The following is a 16069-nucleotide window of genomic DNA, read 5'->3' as shown; positions in this document are numbered from 1 at the left end:
AAGCTAACCCAAAACATAAAACTTCTCTGATGGAACACCCCTTTATGAGTTACCCACCTTCTTCTCATACCTGCACCCTCCTTTCTTTTGAAATGCTTAATTTTGAAGGGTGAACAAATTATTTGGAAACATATTGTGTAACTGTTTCATTTAAATATGATATACTTAAGGTGCCGCTGGACAGAGATCGAATTTGGAAGTTGCTCGCCGCTTCACTAGAGCTCGTTTTTCAGCATGGCGAGAAGGCATGTGCTGAACTCACATGATTGACAGACGAGCATCCAATCAGAGAAGGAATTGTTACTGTATCTAGGACCCTCACATGTTATTTATTAGCTGACATCCCAATAATGGACAACCTTCAGGCGTTGAGGTTTCCCCTTGTTGCTTGACTTGTTTACTATTTTACTACACACGCGGTCACCCCCACAGGGTCTTAGGAAGACCCCCTGCTTTGCTATTAGACAGGACACTTTCAGAATCGGTACGTTGAGTTTAGAAAGACAGAACTTCCGCTGCCGCTCAAAATTTCGATTTGAAACAAAAAGAAATTTAAGTTTTGTTATGAGTTTTTCTTTACTGTTTTCTACCATTTTTGAATGATGGGAAAAAGCATTTTAAATGCAAGATTTTTTGCTGAAAGACATTTTGAGAGAGTTAGCAGATTTTGTTGAAGTTGGAAAAACGTATTAAAACTACATACACATATATTATTTTAAAGTAACACACGCATGTATAAAACATTTTTAACATTTTCTTTATTCTTACATTCTACGCAATCTAGAGCTCAGTACGGTATTAGACTATTGTAGGTTGGAAAAGGGTAACATTTTGGAAGGGGGCTTAGTTTCAACGTCCCATCTCAATCCCCATTTTCTTTCAGTTTCCGACATTTTCATGGCCATAATTTTTATTTGGACAGGAAGGGAGTATTATAATAACCATTAACATTCCTATGCGTGTTTAGAGAGGTGCAACGTTCAAAAGCATATGTATTTGGAGCAAGGTGAGAGTCTCGTATAGGCATTCCCTCCAAAATATTCAAGCGATCATGAAAAATGTCTCTTTTTTAGGGGTTTGTTTTACAATTCTTTCACTTTTTAATTCTTCGGTGTAAAACTCGAGTATCGGATTAACTCTTATGAGCCCCATGTTCAAAAAATGTTTTAAACAAATCTTGAAAGTATCGCACAGTGCATACGAGTCATATCGCATATCATTCGTTAAGAAACTTCTCTCATGCTTTATATTTATTCAAGTTACATTCACAAATAATTAAGATTAAAAACGAAACTAAGTTCTTTTTTTTTTTTGCAATATAACATTGCTGCTATTCCATAGCTCATGGATCGCCTTCACTGTCACTGTCATGGACCGCCTCCTAACACTTCTTGATATAGTGATAAAAGATGGGGGCGGTGCATCCCTTTATTGAAGATCTGTGGTGCGGTTTGCATGCAACATGTAGTGTTTCCATCTCATGCCCTATGTAAAACATTTTTTACAATATAAAACATTTTTTGGACATGGGGCTTATAGAAGCCCAAAACCCTGATTTTACCATGAAAAATGAAAAAATTATAAAACAAACCCTAGGATTAAAAAAAAAGGCATTTTCGATATATTTTTTTGATATATATTAGGGGAGCACCATTCTTTCTGATTCTTATGTAAAACAACCCTCCCTCTGATACAAATATAACCACTGTTTTCTCCCATGACCCCCACTTTTTTATTTATTTATTTGGCTGCACAGTGTAATTCGTTATTTTCTACTTTTCGCTACAGTTCGTGCAAATGAGCAGCATATGCAGCAATGGATCATATCTTCCACCCAAAACCTGGTGACAGGAATACTAATAAGGCGAACCACGTTCTTATCTCTTCTGTCCTACCTAGGGATTACAATATTGAACCAGAAATGCAATATCGGTATTCGGTATTTTTTAACGTAACACCGTAATACCGGTATTAAAAATTTCCCAAAAAAATTCAAAAACATGTTTCATTTTGGTATTTTGTGCAAAAAGTGCATTTTTAAATTATTGAGAACAAACAAAAAATGAAGGAACAAATATCATAATAAAAAATCAATAGTAGCCTCGAACAAAATACATATATTACATTGTCACTAGGACTGGAACTCATTTTAGTGAATAAATTTCCTGCAGTTGAGAATATTTTTTCGAATTCACGTAGGTTGATGGTACTGTTAATAATGCACGATATTCCTGTAGTTGCCTAGAAGTCCATCATCTTCAAATAATTTGGTCTTAAACTTGAAAAAGTTATTTTTGTGAGTCTGGGTTTTTCTTTTGTATTGTGTGTAGTTTTTTTTTATCTTTATTATTTATAGAAGTACAGTTACTAATATACAATTCTTTCCCAGTATTAACATCGTACTCAACAATTTCTTCTTGATCAGAATAGGTTTGTGTTTCCTTTTTATTAACCTTTTGGTCTGAAATTTACAAAGAATTGGATCTTGTTAGTTTCTTTTTATTTTTCGTTTTCTTTTCCAAATTCTTTACAATTATGTACATTTCTAAAAATATGTTCCAACTGATTATGCCTTATCTCTTTACAAATTTTCAAGGTATTATAAATATTATCTCGCATCGTACAAAGCTAAATAGCGAGACAAAACAGCTAACAGCATGCTAATACCCGTGACAACAAATTACTGTTTGTTATGCTAACAAGAAAAAGGTTTTTTAAAAATTCACGACATTTGAGATAATTTTAAAAAAAAAAATCATAAAGCATTGAAGATAAATCGTTCATAGCACAAACACATTTGTAATTACACAAAAAATTAGTTTTTACTTGTGGGCAAGTCAAGGAAATGAGAAAATAAAAACGTGGTTCACTTAACTCATGAAAGTGCGATTAATTACACCATCTGGCAATAAAAATATCTTTTTGTAATCCTTCTGCTACGTTTATTCATTCATATTCTATAACTTCGTGCTTTTGAAGCCAAATGTTTGCTTCATTAGATGGATTTCGGAACTGTCTCATTGAAAAAGAAATTCATATTTGAAATAACAGAAGATATCTAATTAGTTCAATTGAAAACTCTTTAAGCAAAAACAATTCATTTTTTAAAACAAATATCGAAAATACCGGTGTTCAACCCCATCAAATACCGGTATTACGATATTGCAAAATGGTTCCAAATACCGGTATTGCAATCACTAGTCATACCCATCGCCACACTGTTACCTGGTGGCAAAAAACTGCTAGTTGATAGCACTTTATCATCAGTTAGACCAGGGGCCTCCAACCTTTTTCACTCGCGGGCCACATTGTAAATGTTTGGAGTCTAGGCGGGCCATTCCCTCATTATTTTCGCTCAGATGGTCTATTTAGCACTAGACTCCCCCCCCCCCCTTCACCCATACATCGCGAATTTTTTTTTTTTTTTTTTGAATGAAGCGCCCGTGGTGGTTTTTGAAAACATCTGGGTATGCTTCTAAGTTGCTATATTTCCTTTTAAAATATTTGCTGTTAGTTAAATTGAATTATATTTTATGTGCCAGTAAATCTCTAATAAAACAATAGGGAGTCTTGTAAAATTTAGAATAATTCGGGAAACTGAAATAAAAGTATTCTTTGACACAAAATAAAGTGAAGGTTTATTTTTTTTTTTTCGAAAAAAGGCTAATAAGTGAATGATACACACACAGAAGCCAAATTATTGCAATGTAGCAATATAATACATTTTTTTTAAAATTAATGACGATTAAAAACTTGGAAATAAATGGGGCACACCACGTGTAATGCTTTTAAATTTTTTTCAAAAGTTAAAACATTAATGAGAAGATTGCATTTGTTTACCGCTACTAATTTCAGTCCATTCAGAGACAAACTTCGCAGTTCCGATCATTAAGTCTGATTAAAAAAAAACCTATACTATAGATGCAACATACTTCAATTTTACTAATGTCTGTTCACACTTGTAAACGGATGCAAAAAGAGAAAACGTAGTTCTAGCATGAATTTTTAAGAAAGTCTTTTTCTGGTAGAGAACTGTAAAATGGAGCATATGTTTTCCCTGGGGCCAGTAAGTGCCCTAGTGCCAGGTGACTAATGGGTGAATATGGCGCAGAGAAAAGAGATATGTTCCGAGAAAGAGCAAAAAGAGAGATAGGTGCGCCAAACGTAATTAATAGTTAAAAATGATTAAAAACCGATTTAAATTAACGGTAAAAAGATTTTAAGTAATTATTTGTAATTAAAAACAATGTCTAAATTATATTTCCAACGAGACTGTCTCTGTTCCGGGGGGAAAAAAAGTTGTCCGCGGGTCGGATCTGGCCCGCGGGCCGAAGGTTGGAGAGCCCCGAGTTAGACTATCTGATAAGGATGAACTCACGATTGAGCTGATATGTGTTATGTTGCATCAAAAATAAGGAGAAAGCCGATATTAGATTATAAAAAATATTTTTGATCAAATGAATCAATAAATAAGAGGTTGAAAATAAATGAAAAGATATGGAATAAAAGAATAATTAAATAAATTTATTAATGCATGAGGACAAATAAAGGAGTGAATGAACAAGACAATAAGTGAATGAATAAACAAAGAAATGAACTCGTAAGAGATTTAATAAATGATTGAATAATTTAATGATTAACTATTTCACGTTGCCCCATCCGATTTGCCCAGCATGTAATTGTATAATTGTACAAAATATTAAAAATACAAGTAAGCTTAATATTAACTAAATAAATTATACATAATATTAACTGCAATGAATATTTGAAGGTCTAAATGTTTCAAATGTTAATTACAAGAACTTTACCCTTTGATAATACCAAAAATAATTTTGGACTGGCAATAAAATATTGCAATAAGAGTATCACTTTTTGAAAATTGTTTGTATTATCATATTCTGTGATTTTCAGATGTAATTTTTTCTTGACTGGAATAGACCATACGTGTTACGACATAGTTAAAATATTACTAGATAGATAGGTGGTGCTAAAAGCAGAGTAAATATTTTACCATTTCATTTTGTCCCGCTATTTCACTTTGCCCCACATTCCCCTACTATATATTAACCTATTTTCAATAATATGGTGTCATAATATAGCTGATTCTATGAGCCTTGTGTCATAGTACTCACCCAGTGCTTTATCGTTCTGTGTTCCCACGCGGGGCACCTCAGTTTCCTAATTGTGGTCCCTCCCCCCACCCCACTGACATACTTATGTTTTTTGGGGGGGGGGCATATAACAAAGATTAGCTCTCCTCCCACTTTTTTTTTTTTTTTTTTTTTGCAATTTGAATTTTTTTTGTGTGTAGAGGGGGGGGGGAAGCAACAGTGCCTTAATTTTGTCATTTTTTTCCGAAGTGGGGCAAGGATTTCATACTGTCCCCCAGTGGCACAACCAAAAAGTAGTTTTAGGTGAAACAGAATTTCAGGTAATCTTTGGAGATAGAGATGTTCCTTCGAAATTTTTAAAAATTGGAAACATTAATACATGTTTCATGAATAATTATAATTTAAATTTTATTACATATTTCATAAAATTTTGATTTCACGAAAATTGAGGCAAATAATCTCGTAAAAATTAGTGAATTTTGTAGTATTTTATTTTAGTTAATGTAACGGTTTATTTGCACAACTTTTTTAAATGCTTTTTTTTTAAAGTTCATTGTAATCCCTTTCAATGGGCATATAATTATGACATCTGTTTTATTTTAGTTTCATATTACACCTCTGATACATTTTTTTGAAAGAAAGTTTTTCTTTTGCATTAAAATCTAGTTATCTCTGATATATTTTTTTATTGATCCTCAATGAACTTTACGATTATATATACCCTCATGTATATTTTACACTTCTGATATATTTTATCGAAAGGAAGTTTTTTTTTTTTTTTTTTTTTTTTTTTTGCATCAAAATATAGTTGATCTTGATAATACGGCAATTACATAAAATAATGCAAAACTGTTACATAGTGTAATATTTTCACTAAAAATGTTTAAGATTTATTTGACTTACTTGGGGGCTCGGCTCGTCCCATGCTAGGGTATGAAATATTTCCAAATCTGTAAGCAAGGGAAAAGTTCCCAGCGGAGCTCAAAAAATAAGTCTACTCGAAGTTTAGACCCAAAAGGAAATAAATGCTTTCGCTCATTCAACCCTTAATTGCTGTCACCCCCCTCCCCAAACACATGCTTTTTATTACCATGAAGACTGCCTGAAGACAAGCTTGCCGACTCTCCCAGCCCATCTGGGGATAAGAAACTGCCCCCTCTATCCTCTCTCATTGTCACCGGCGGGAGGCGTGGCTAAAGCGAAAATTCGTCGATTTCTGCAAAATTTCCCAGTTTTTCCCTCCCATTTACTCTTATCCTAATTTAAGTAAGATTAAATAAAAGGTATCCCTGAAAAGCCCAAACTTTCAAGAATAACGCGTAGTTTTTCAATTTCAGCAAATGTTTGATCTTGATTATTTATGAAGTGTTTAAACAGAATGCACCTCTTACTTTGTCAACTCATAAATTTAACCGCCATTTACTATTAAATTTTAACAGAAAATGAAAAATTAAAAAACACGCGTCATTTGTACTGCTGTGAAGAATCTTATGCAGAAAAAATTATCTCAAAATATTTAAATGCGAATTAGCAATAGGGAGGAAACTTCCTCGTAGACTTAACATTGACTTCGTCCCTTCGGAGGCTCTCTCCAGCGGCACCTTAAGCATCCTTATTAGTTGATGGGTAAACTGAACTTCTATTATAGTCAGCTTTCATATGTTAGGTATTATATATGAGTTCTAAAGAATTTGTGATTATTTTGTATTAAGAATGCTTTTAAAGCATCTCAAATACAAGTAATTGATCTAAAATAGCTAAGTATTAATTCATGTGTTTTTGCTATGCCATGCGTATATTTTACGAGAAAATTTGTCATACAAAGAAAGAGAAAGAATAATGTATCAATGAACATAAGCCGCAAATGAAAAACTGTAATAAAATACTTTTCTGAAGCACTTTGTTTTCATCTTTGCAAACTGTTAAAATGTGTGTTCTTTTATTTAGAAAATCATGATCAAACCATGAGCCCACAAATGAAGGTAGGGATGGTTTCTAGTACCACAAAAGATCTCCCAGCTCCTAGTTTAGTCGATGGCAATAAGAAGACTAATAATGATGCAGTGATTAAAAGTAATGAAATTGCTAATGAACAAAGAAATGACGAAAACGTACCGCTTTCCTCCCTAAGAAATGATGTTATAAGACAGGACATTGAAGTAACTGTATCAAAAAATCAAAATACTACTTCAAATGCTGAAGATACAGCTGCTAAGAAAATAGCAAAAGAGAAACTAAAATCGAAAATAAAGGAAAAATTTAAGAAGCATGAAACGGCTCAAAATGCAGTTGTTGGTGAAAACAATGCTACTAGTCAGGCTCCCGTTACAAATATTGATGGAGATATGCAAGCAGCAACTAATGAAAAGCTGTCCAACAATAGAGGTAGTCAACTTGAAACAAAAGATCCATCTCTCGGAAAGAATAAAATCGACCATACTGAAAAGGATTCAACTAGTAAGCTTGTACCCGAAACACCAAAAGATAATGAAGGAGGAAAGGTTGAACATACTAATTTGAGTAGTGAAAAAGCTGTTTCTTTCACATCAAGTACCACTAGTAATCCAGTAAAGGATGGGCAGCTTTCTTCAGCCTCAGATATATCCATTATCACGTCAAATACAAAAGCTAACAAAGCTTCAGATCAACAAATCAGTCAAGGACTTATGGACAATAAAGACATCACATCCGCATCTAAAACGGAAGTTAAAAGTACAGTTGAAAGTCAAGGTAAAGACGTTATCCTTACAGGTGAAAGCAGTAATGTTCCTAATTTAGAAACTACAACATTAGAAATTACATTGGAGGAAATGGATGATGCAAATGAGCTTCCACCACCAGTACAAGGGCAAGATCAGTTTAGTAAGTAAAATGAAATGTCAAAAATTTTACAATATTTTCATACAACTAATCATAAGTATGTCTCATTTCTGTGGATGCAATAAATCTTCTATATTTTAAGTCAAAGTAAACGCATTATAGGCATGCTTTGATCGTGACTAGAATTGTCTTAACACATTGTTCCTCAACTTTTTCACTCTTGGCACTCAAATCATTCCCAATTTGCCATTGCATGTCACAACAAGTAGCAAAAGAACAGACATTACATTTATAGGAATGTATAGGTGCACAAGGTTCACGAGAAGAAGTATCGTCATTAACTCATAAAATCAAACTCGAATACAAAACTAGCAAGATTTTTTTGTTTTAAGTTTGTTAGTTCCATACCTCAGATCCAAAAATGTTTTTCAATGCATATAATTCTTCTAAAGTTAACTTTGTGGATGACCTAAACTCCCCATCTTTTGGGCATCAGCTAAATCCCTAGTTCCCCTATAGCTCTGTGCTTTCCTGTGGTTAGTTTTTTATGCTTTTCATATATTTGACCTCTTGTATGTCCTAAGAAAGATATGCTCCAATAGAAATGTTTCTTCCAAGACCAGACTGGCCTCAAAGGCTGAAACAGTCTCATCTGATAAACTTGACATAAGTTCAATATCATAAAATTTGTGATTAAGGTTTATAATAATGTATAAAAAGTGCCTTTTTTAAATAAAAATGAGACCGTTTTAAAATAGCTGGTAAGATGTTTCTTCAAATATAATCTTTAGAAATTAAGTAAATGATTTGGTCTTTAGACAAATTAAAATATGGCATACTTTATTGTAATTGAATATATCTAAATTCGCGTACAATTATTGATACAAAATATAAAAACACACACAGGAAAAAAAAAGTTTACAAATTCAAAATATTTCTAGATTATTTTAATTGATGCACTCAAAAACTTTTTGTGCAGCATTTTTTGTGTATTTTTACTTCCTTTTACAAAGATTTTTAAAGGAGCCGAGAGAGGTTTTCTGCCTCCAGCTCAGTTACTTCCTATTCTAGGCTGAAGAGTGCTAAAAATCACGAAACTACAGTCCTCGGAAGGAATAACTGAGCTGGCAGTGTATTTTATGTATTTCTGCCTTACCTAGCTTTCTAAGGGCGGTAACTTACTGCAAAATACCATACTTTGCCTTCAATCTTTGAGTTGAACCGCATCATTGCTGTCTGGTTTGCTAATTCTACATTAGCTACCAGTTTGTTTGGTCTCTTGACTCCTTTAAGAGGTTTTCCGCCTCCAGCTCAGTTACTTCCTATTCCAGGCTGATGAGAGCTAAAAAGCACGAAACTGCAGTCCTCGGACGGAATAACGAAGCTGTCGGTGTATTTTATGTATCTTTGTTATTCTGTTACGTGCAATTTTCATTGCAAATTTGTGTTTCTATGTTGGATTTTATCAATTAACTCTTCATATTTCTCTTTCCATTGCTGAAAAAATGTTTTTGTAGTTTGAGACTGTCAATAGTGATATTTTCAAGAGTTTTCTATTAATTAAATGCTTTGTTATATGCTTATCCTTAGCTTCATATTTATTTTATCAGATTTGGAAAATGGGGATACTGAGGGGGAATATGACAGACCTGATTATGGTAGGTAATTTTTAATGGGTATGTTTTTTTTGCATGCTGCTTCTATGGGATTGAATCATCTCTTTGGAGTATTTGTGCATGCTATATTTTTTATTATATATTTTTTAAATATACTATCCATTTAGAAATGATATTGCAAAGTATATTTTAATTTTAAAAAATCTTAAATAAACTCTTGAAATTTTAGAGTAGCGTTTTTATAGATTTTATTCGCGTATGTAAATGATCGAAAGCACATATTATAGGTCATTGTTCATTTGTTTGTTATTCTGAATGCTCTTTATATGCCATACTTTAGCCATAGTTGAATTATAGTTGTTAAAAAGCTTCTAATATCTAAAAATAATGCTATATGTTAATGTTTAATTGCATGAAGACAATTTTTTCCCCTGAGAGGTTTAATCCACATATCAGCTATTCATTGCCAATATGACATGACTAATGACCTTAAAAGATTATATTTTAGAGGGGGGGAATAGGTCAATGGTATGCATTAATCACCAATTTCATGTGCTTAATAGAAAAAATAAGTCAGGAATGCACTTTCACCTTATAAATGTCCTGAAACTGAAAGTAACTCAAATAATTAGGAACTTATCTTAAGTGTGATTTGTTTCAAGTAGAGAATTTTTTTTAATTTCATATGTTTTAGATTCTATTGTTTTGTTTCTATGAATGAACTATTTGAAAAGTGACCTATTCATTAAATTATATTCAACTTCTATTCTCTAAAATAAAACTTTATTGCCTCAAAATATCTTTACATTTCTTAAATCAAATGTGTTAAATATGTTAATGAAATGTACTAATAGGCTTGCCAACTCTATTACATTTCCTCTGGAACTCGTAATTTTCAGCTAAATATAATTTTGAATTTTAATAATTACCAACAGAATTCTTACATTATCAAAATAAAATCTGCCTTTTGTTATGAATAGTGTAATATTTGATCATTGGTTTGCAAAAAAAAAGTTCTGTGGTGAAAATTACCTTCAAAGGGAGTACTCCAAGTCAATGGGATTGTTCATTACCAAAATAATTTGTCTTGATTTTTATCCACTCATCTTTTTTTTTTTTTTTTTCTTTTTTTTTTTTTTTTTTTTTTTAAATGAGTAGATCTGAAAATTAGGAAAAATTACTACTTCAGTTGAGTTTTAGGCACTTGGAACAGCTTACCAGAAGAGGCTGTAATAAGCAAGGGGACAGTCGGCTTTAAAAGGGCCATTGATCTTCACTGGGGGGGGGGGGACCAATAAATTTACTTGGACCAGCCTAGCTGGGCCCAAAGCCTATTGTTGATCCTGTTTTTTTGTATTTGTATTGTGTTTCATTTTAAGCACAACAAGAATAAACTAATAAAAAATCTATCCATCAAATCTAATATTAGTGTCCAATCCGATGGGATTAAGATCAAATTTCATATAGCACTTTATGACCGAACTTCTTCATTGAATTTATTTGTTCTTTGAAGAAGCCTGAAGCATGACCAGTGAAGTGTCAGCCAAAAGCATTATGGTTGAACCATGGTCGGTTCTCCCGAAGTGTGAGAACAGCGAAACAAGATCAGATCATCTTAGTTATATTGGCTCAACTAGAGGACCTGCTGAATAGACCTAATTTGGTATTGTAGACCATGAAGCCAACTTATCCGATTCAAATCAGATAAATTAAACCAAAAGAGCATTTACAAACATTTCATTCTTGTTTAAAGTTTTGTTTCTAAAACTTTAAACAATTAAAATAAATACAATAGGCTCCGCTTAATGTGATCACGGTTAATGTTATCAGAATCATGAAGTCCAGGAACACTTGTATACTAGCACATGTTAAAAAAGTCGGATATTGTAATCAGCTTGTTAATAAATTAACAGAAATATAATGACAAACCCAAAAAAGACTTACTTTCTGTGTGGCATTTTGTGGTTTTCAATAGCAATGCAAACTTTTCTAGGAAAAAAACAGGAAGTTCATTCTTAGTAACCAAACTCCCTTTATGATGCGTTTCGTTTGCAGATGAAAAACTTCAGTCACTGACATGTGGCAGACATCGATGTAAGACCTCTATGGTTACAGGTGGTGAACTCCTCACACTTGGAGAGAATTAATGTAGCTCCCGGAAAAAATAAAGTTCCTTTTTTTAGTAAAGCAGAAGACATTTTCTCCCTGTCCAGTTACCTTAAAAACTTCACTCTAAATGGCCAAATATTTTATCCATAGAGGAAGAGCGCTATGATCTAATTGTCAGGGAGAAAATTAACAGTTTAAAACGCTTCAACAGTTTACCTATGCTGAGTTAAAGAAATACTTCAGCACTGCTAAAAGTTTCTCAGTCATTACTTTATAAGTTCTTAAAGAATTGAGACAAGATTGAAAACAAAGCAAAACTAAATGCAAATTTAAATTGAATCTGCTTTAAAACTGGTTTACAAATCGGGGAAAAGGGATGCGTAAGTAAACGGTCATATTTTATTTCACTTATTACTATGTGTTTCGAAATTTCATATTTTAGTTTTCCCTTTTATGCTTCAGATATTTCTACTCTGCTAATTTTGTAGTTTATAATTTAAAAGTGCGTTTAGTTGAGTCATTGTAGTTTTAATTTACGGTTGCAAAAATAAATGCTTCTTAATTGAAAAAAAAAGCAACTTTATTTTGTGTCTCCTGGATTCTTTTCATTTATTGTTATCAGTCAGTTATTGTTATCAAATTGTATTTGTCCCAAAGTGATCACATTAAGCGGCACCTACTGAACTTTTTAAGGTTTTATTTCATTACTGGGTAAATAAAAGCTTTTGTGTAGTGTGCACATTTATTTTGAAATCATTTATGCATGCATTTAAAGCATTTTCTTCTTGAATTACAGCCCCAGATGGTGCTTTGCCACCTTCAACTGAAAACAGAAAAGTAATTGCTCAAGATTTTTTTAGCACTACTGAAAAGACGTCTGTATTTAATGATCAACAAAATGATTTTTCAAAACTGTATGATGATTTTATTCCGAAGAATATTGGTGGACAAGTGTCGGATGACATTCGTAGACTTCCTCCTTTTCCCGAAGAAGAAGATGGCCATTTTTTTTTCTATTTCTTGTCAATTATTTTAATTCTGATGATTGGTTATCTCATTTTCCATAATAAGCAAAAGGTATGTAAAAAAAAATTCATATGAAAAATGTGCATGATTGTAATTTGATTTTGAGCAGAAACTAAACCTCATGTGGGCAATTCCATTTTAATGCACCTATCAGCTGTTAAACTGAAAAAAAAAAACCCTATAATGACTCCAAATATGTTAAATCTTTGTTTGTTCGTTTTTTTTTTTTTTTTTTTAATGAACTTTATGTGTTTTGGTAACAGAGGTATCTTATGAGAAAAATTCATTACTGAGCAAAAACATAATTTGCAAATATTTTTTCTGGAAATCTTCAAAATTTGAATTAATAGATTTTTTAGAAATACATAATAAAAGTAGAGTCCAATTCTGCAATTCAATAGAAGTAGAGTTTGTTCTTCATAAAGATTATGGTGTGAAACAAGGATGCATATCAGTTTTGTAGGGCATTTTTTGTAGCAATTAATGTGCTCCTTATCCTGAAATTGCCCATGTACTATATAAAATTATGGAATTCATAATGGTTTGTTTATCAATATTTAAACTCGGTTAGAGATTCTGCAACATTGAAAGTAGCAATCATAGATTTGTGACAGAGTGACACCACAACTTTATGCCAATGCTAGGAATGTCTCTGCAAATAAGCAATGTGAACTGTTTGTATTATATTTTATACAAACTTATACCTTTTACATTTAATACTCAAATGTAAATATGTTATTTTTTAAAACAAAATACAATCAATTTGCGATAACTCAAATATTACTATAACTCAAAGTTTTTATCAAGTCCCGACCCCTTTGTATTTTATTCCATGCTAGTTATTCTCGATATCTCGAAGTCAACTTCCTTTAACCCGAAGTGTCTTTCCAAGACGACGCGAAATTTATTTTGAAAGAACGAAAAAAAAACAAGTTACTATGAGAGAAAAATTAAAACTCACCTTCACTTGCAATTCCTGCACAATAGACCTCTAGAGCAAGAAGAGCACCTGTTGAGCCAATGTGCGCGTTCAGATATGAGGTTTCTTTTGTTGTACAGTACTGTTTACACTTTGACATGTGGCTGAACTGCGGATTTGCTTTTAAGCTGTCAAATTGTTAAGTCATGCTGATAGTACTTAAAGGCTGACCTACGTTAAGATGCGTTCCCCTTCATTCTTTAGTTTGATCATTTACTGAAAAATTCCCAAGAGAGAGAGTTTTCTTTACTGTTAAAGATGTCTAAGCAAGTACTCTGTCAATGATATTAAAAGAAAAAAAGAGACTTCTAAAGCGATAGAATCCGAATTTGAAACGAATGAAGATATGCACCTCACCTGAAGTAGAATCAGCTCTATTAAAGTGGTTTCAGAAGTATCGAAATCAAAACCATGCTTTTGATTTTTTTCTAGAGATTTTTGATTAAACTGTGCATATTGTTCTTAAAAACTTTTAAGTTCTGTAAGTTTGTCTGTTTTTACACATTAAATAAAATTTTCGATGGATTTTAAAACTAAAATATCGAAAACCGAAACTGACAGTAAATCGAACTTCCGATAAGTCGAAGTTTTTCGTCAATCCCTTTAGATTCCAGTTATTGTGATTGACTGTATTGAATAATATAAATGGTAAAAACCTTTTAATTTTTTTAAAAAAATGAATGAAATGAGACATTTTGCACAGTTTATTTTGATGTGCATTCTGATATTCAGAGGTTAGATTACAAACAAAAGTAATTTCTGTTTCATTAAAGTTGAAAGTACACTTAATTACTCAAAAAAAAAAAAAATTGTGCTACACATTTTATTAAAATGCTTTTATACATTTTTGAGTACTGTACATGAAATTTAAAAATTATGTTTTAACTTATAAATATCTACAACAGGTTCGCAATACTATCTGACCTATAATAAATAATTATTTTATGAAATCTAACTTATACTCAAGTGAATGAGTTAATTTTGTTCCTTGTGAATTTTATTCAAATATAAAGAAATCTATTGTGTATGAATATTAATTTTCTGAATTAGACTTCGTATTTGTCCTGATATTCCTAACAAAAAATATTTTGTCCTAATTTTTAGCAGTTGATCCTGATTTTTTTTTTTTTTTAAATTTTTAAAAATACTAAACTTTAAAGGAATAAGCATTTAATTATTTAATTTTTATTTATTTTTAATATAAAATTTTTTGCGAAGGCTTTTTTTCACCATATTTAAACTTAATTTGATGTGTGCTGAAGTTTATACTTCAGTAGAACGTGGTACAAAACTGGGAGGTTTATACATATAAAGTCCAACTAGGATATTTGTAATAAGTATTTTATTATCACAGTTGTATCTCTGTTCTTTTTTACACGCTGGGGGGGGGGGGGAAGCACTCACTTTTATTCATGTTAACTTTTGATTTAAAAGAAATGCAAAATTTTGTCTCGGCTGCATATTGAGCTATCAGACGTGTTGGAAAATTCGAATTTCCCGGCATGCTGGTCAACCTTGCTTTTTTCCAGCATGTGGGGTAATACGGCATATATTTCTTCAAAGAAACTGAGCATAAAAAATGCTATCAGTGTTTGGCATTTGCTGTAATATTTCTAATTACTTTTATCAATTGATAAATGTTTAGTGCATTTTATTTGAAGCTATAAAAAGTTTCTTGCTCCTGAATTAGTTTGCAGCAGTGAGCACCCTGTTTTGTATTACAGGAAAGCATGATTTTTATTAAAATTGGAGCTTTCATAGTAGCTGGCAATAAAAGTGTATTTCTCAGAACTGTTTTTTGTATCTTCCTCTTAACTTTTTGAATGAATTTGAAGTTTTATAGAACTGACATAAGATGATAAATTAAATCACTTCATAGTTGAGTTTTGTACAGTAAGGTACAATTAGTTCCTATCAAGTTTCCAGGAAAGTTTAGAATGGGTTTTTTTTTTTTTCTTATAAAATTTCTTTTTGTAAGAGATTTTTGAGGTAGCTAGATTGTGTAAAACAGTGGTGCCCAAACTATGGCCTGTGCAGGAATTGGTTTTCTGAAAAATATGCATTTAATAAAATAAGCATAGGTAAATTGACAACAACAATTACTGGCTTTTTATTTTCTTTCCTTTTCTATATTTTTCCATGTTATAATGAGCTATTTTTAAATTTTTGTATGTATTCTGTTCCGTAAGAATGATTTTAATGAGATGTGGCCCTTGGGCAGAAAAAGGTTGTGCACTGCTGTGTTAAAAGGAATATATTATTTTGTTGAATAATTGATAGATTCGCATGGATTCCTATCTGCATTCGCCATTTTTCTGTTTATTTTTTTAATTTAAAAAGTAGTACTTTTAACACCCTTTTTCCTCTCAAGAAATATACATTAAATTTATTAAATAGCACCATTAAGA

The 16069-nt window shown here is 31.9% G+C and overlaps 1 protein-coding gene across 3 annotated transcripts in view; it reads left to right on the top strand.

The window, feature by feature from the left end:
- Positions 1 to 16069, top strand: part of LOC129225707 (trans-Golgi network integral membrane protein 2-like) — a 49871-nt gene that overhangs the window by 33157 nt on the left and 645 nt on the right. For 2 of the 3 annotated variants that reach the window (XM_054860190.1, XM_054860188.1), the window contains 3 exons: positions 7059 to 7973; positions 9542 to 9589; positions 12453 to 12733. In XM_054860190.1, the coding sequence (XP_054716165.1) occupies positions 7059 to 7973; positions 9542 to 9589; positions 12453 to 12733 (1244 nt within the window). The remainder of the gene's footprint in view (positions 1 to 7058; positions 7974 to 9541; positions 9590 to 12452; positions 12734 to 16069) is intronic. The other variant, XM_054860189.1, reaches the window with a different exon arrangement.

The sequence above is a fragment of the Uloborus diversus genome, chromosome 7 (genome assembly GCF_026930045.1).
Source record: "Uloborus diversus isolate 005 chromosome 7, Udiv.v.3.1, whole genome shotgun sequence".
Taxonomy (NCBI): Eukaryota; Metazoa; Arthropoda; class Arachnida; order Araneae; family Uloboridae; genus Uloborus; species Uloborus diversus.
This window is presented reverse-complemented; position numbering and strand designations above follow the sequence as displayed.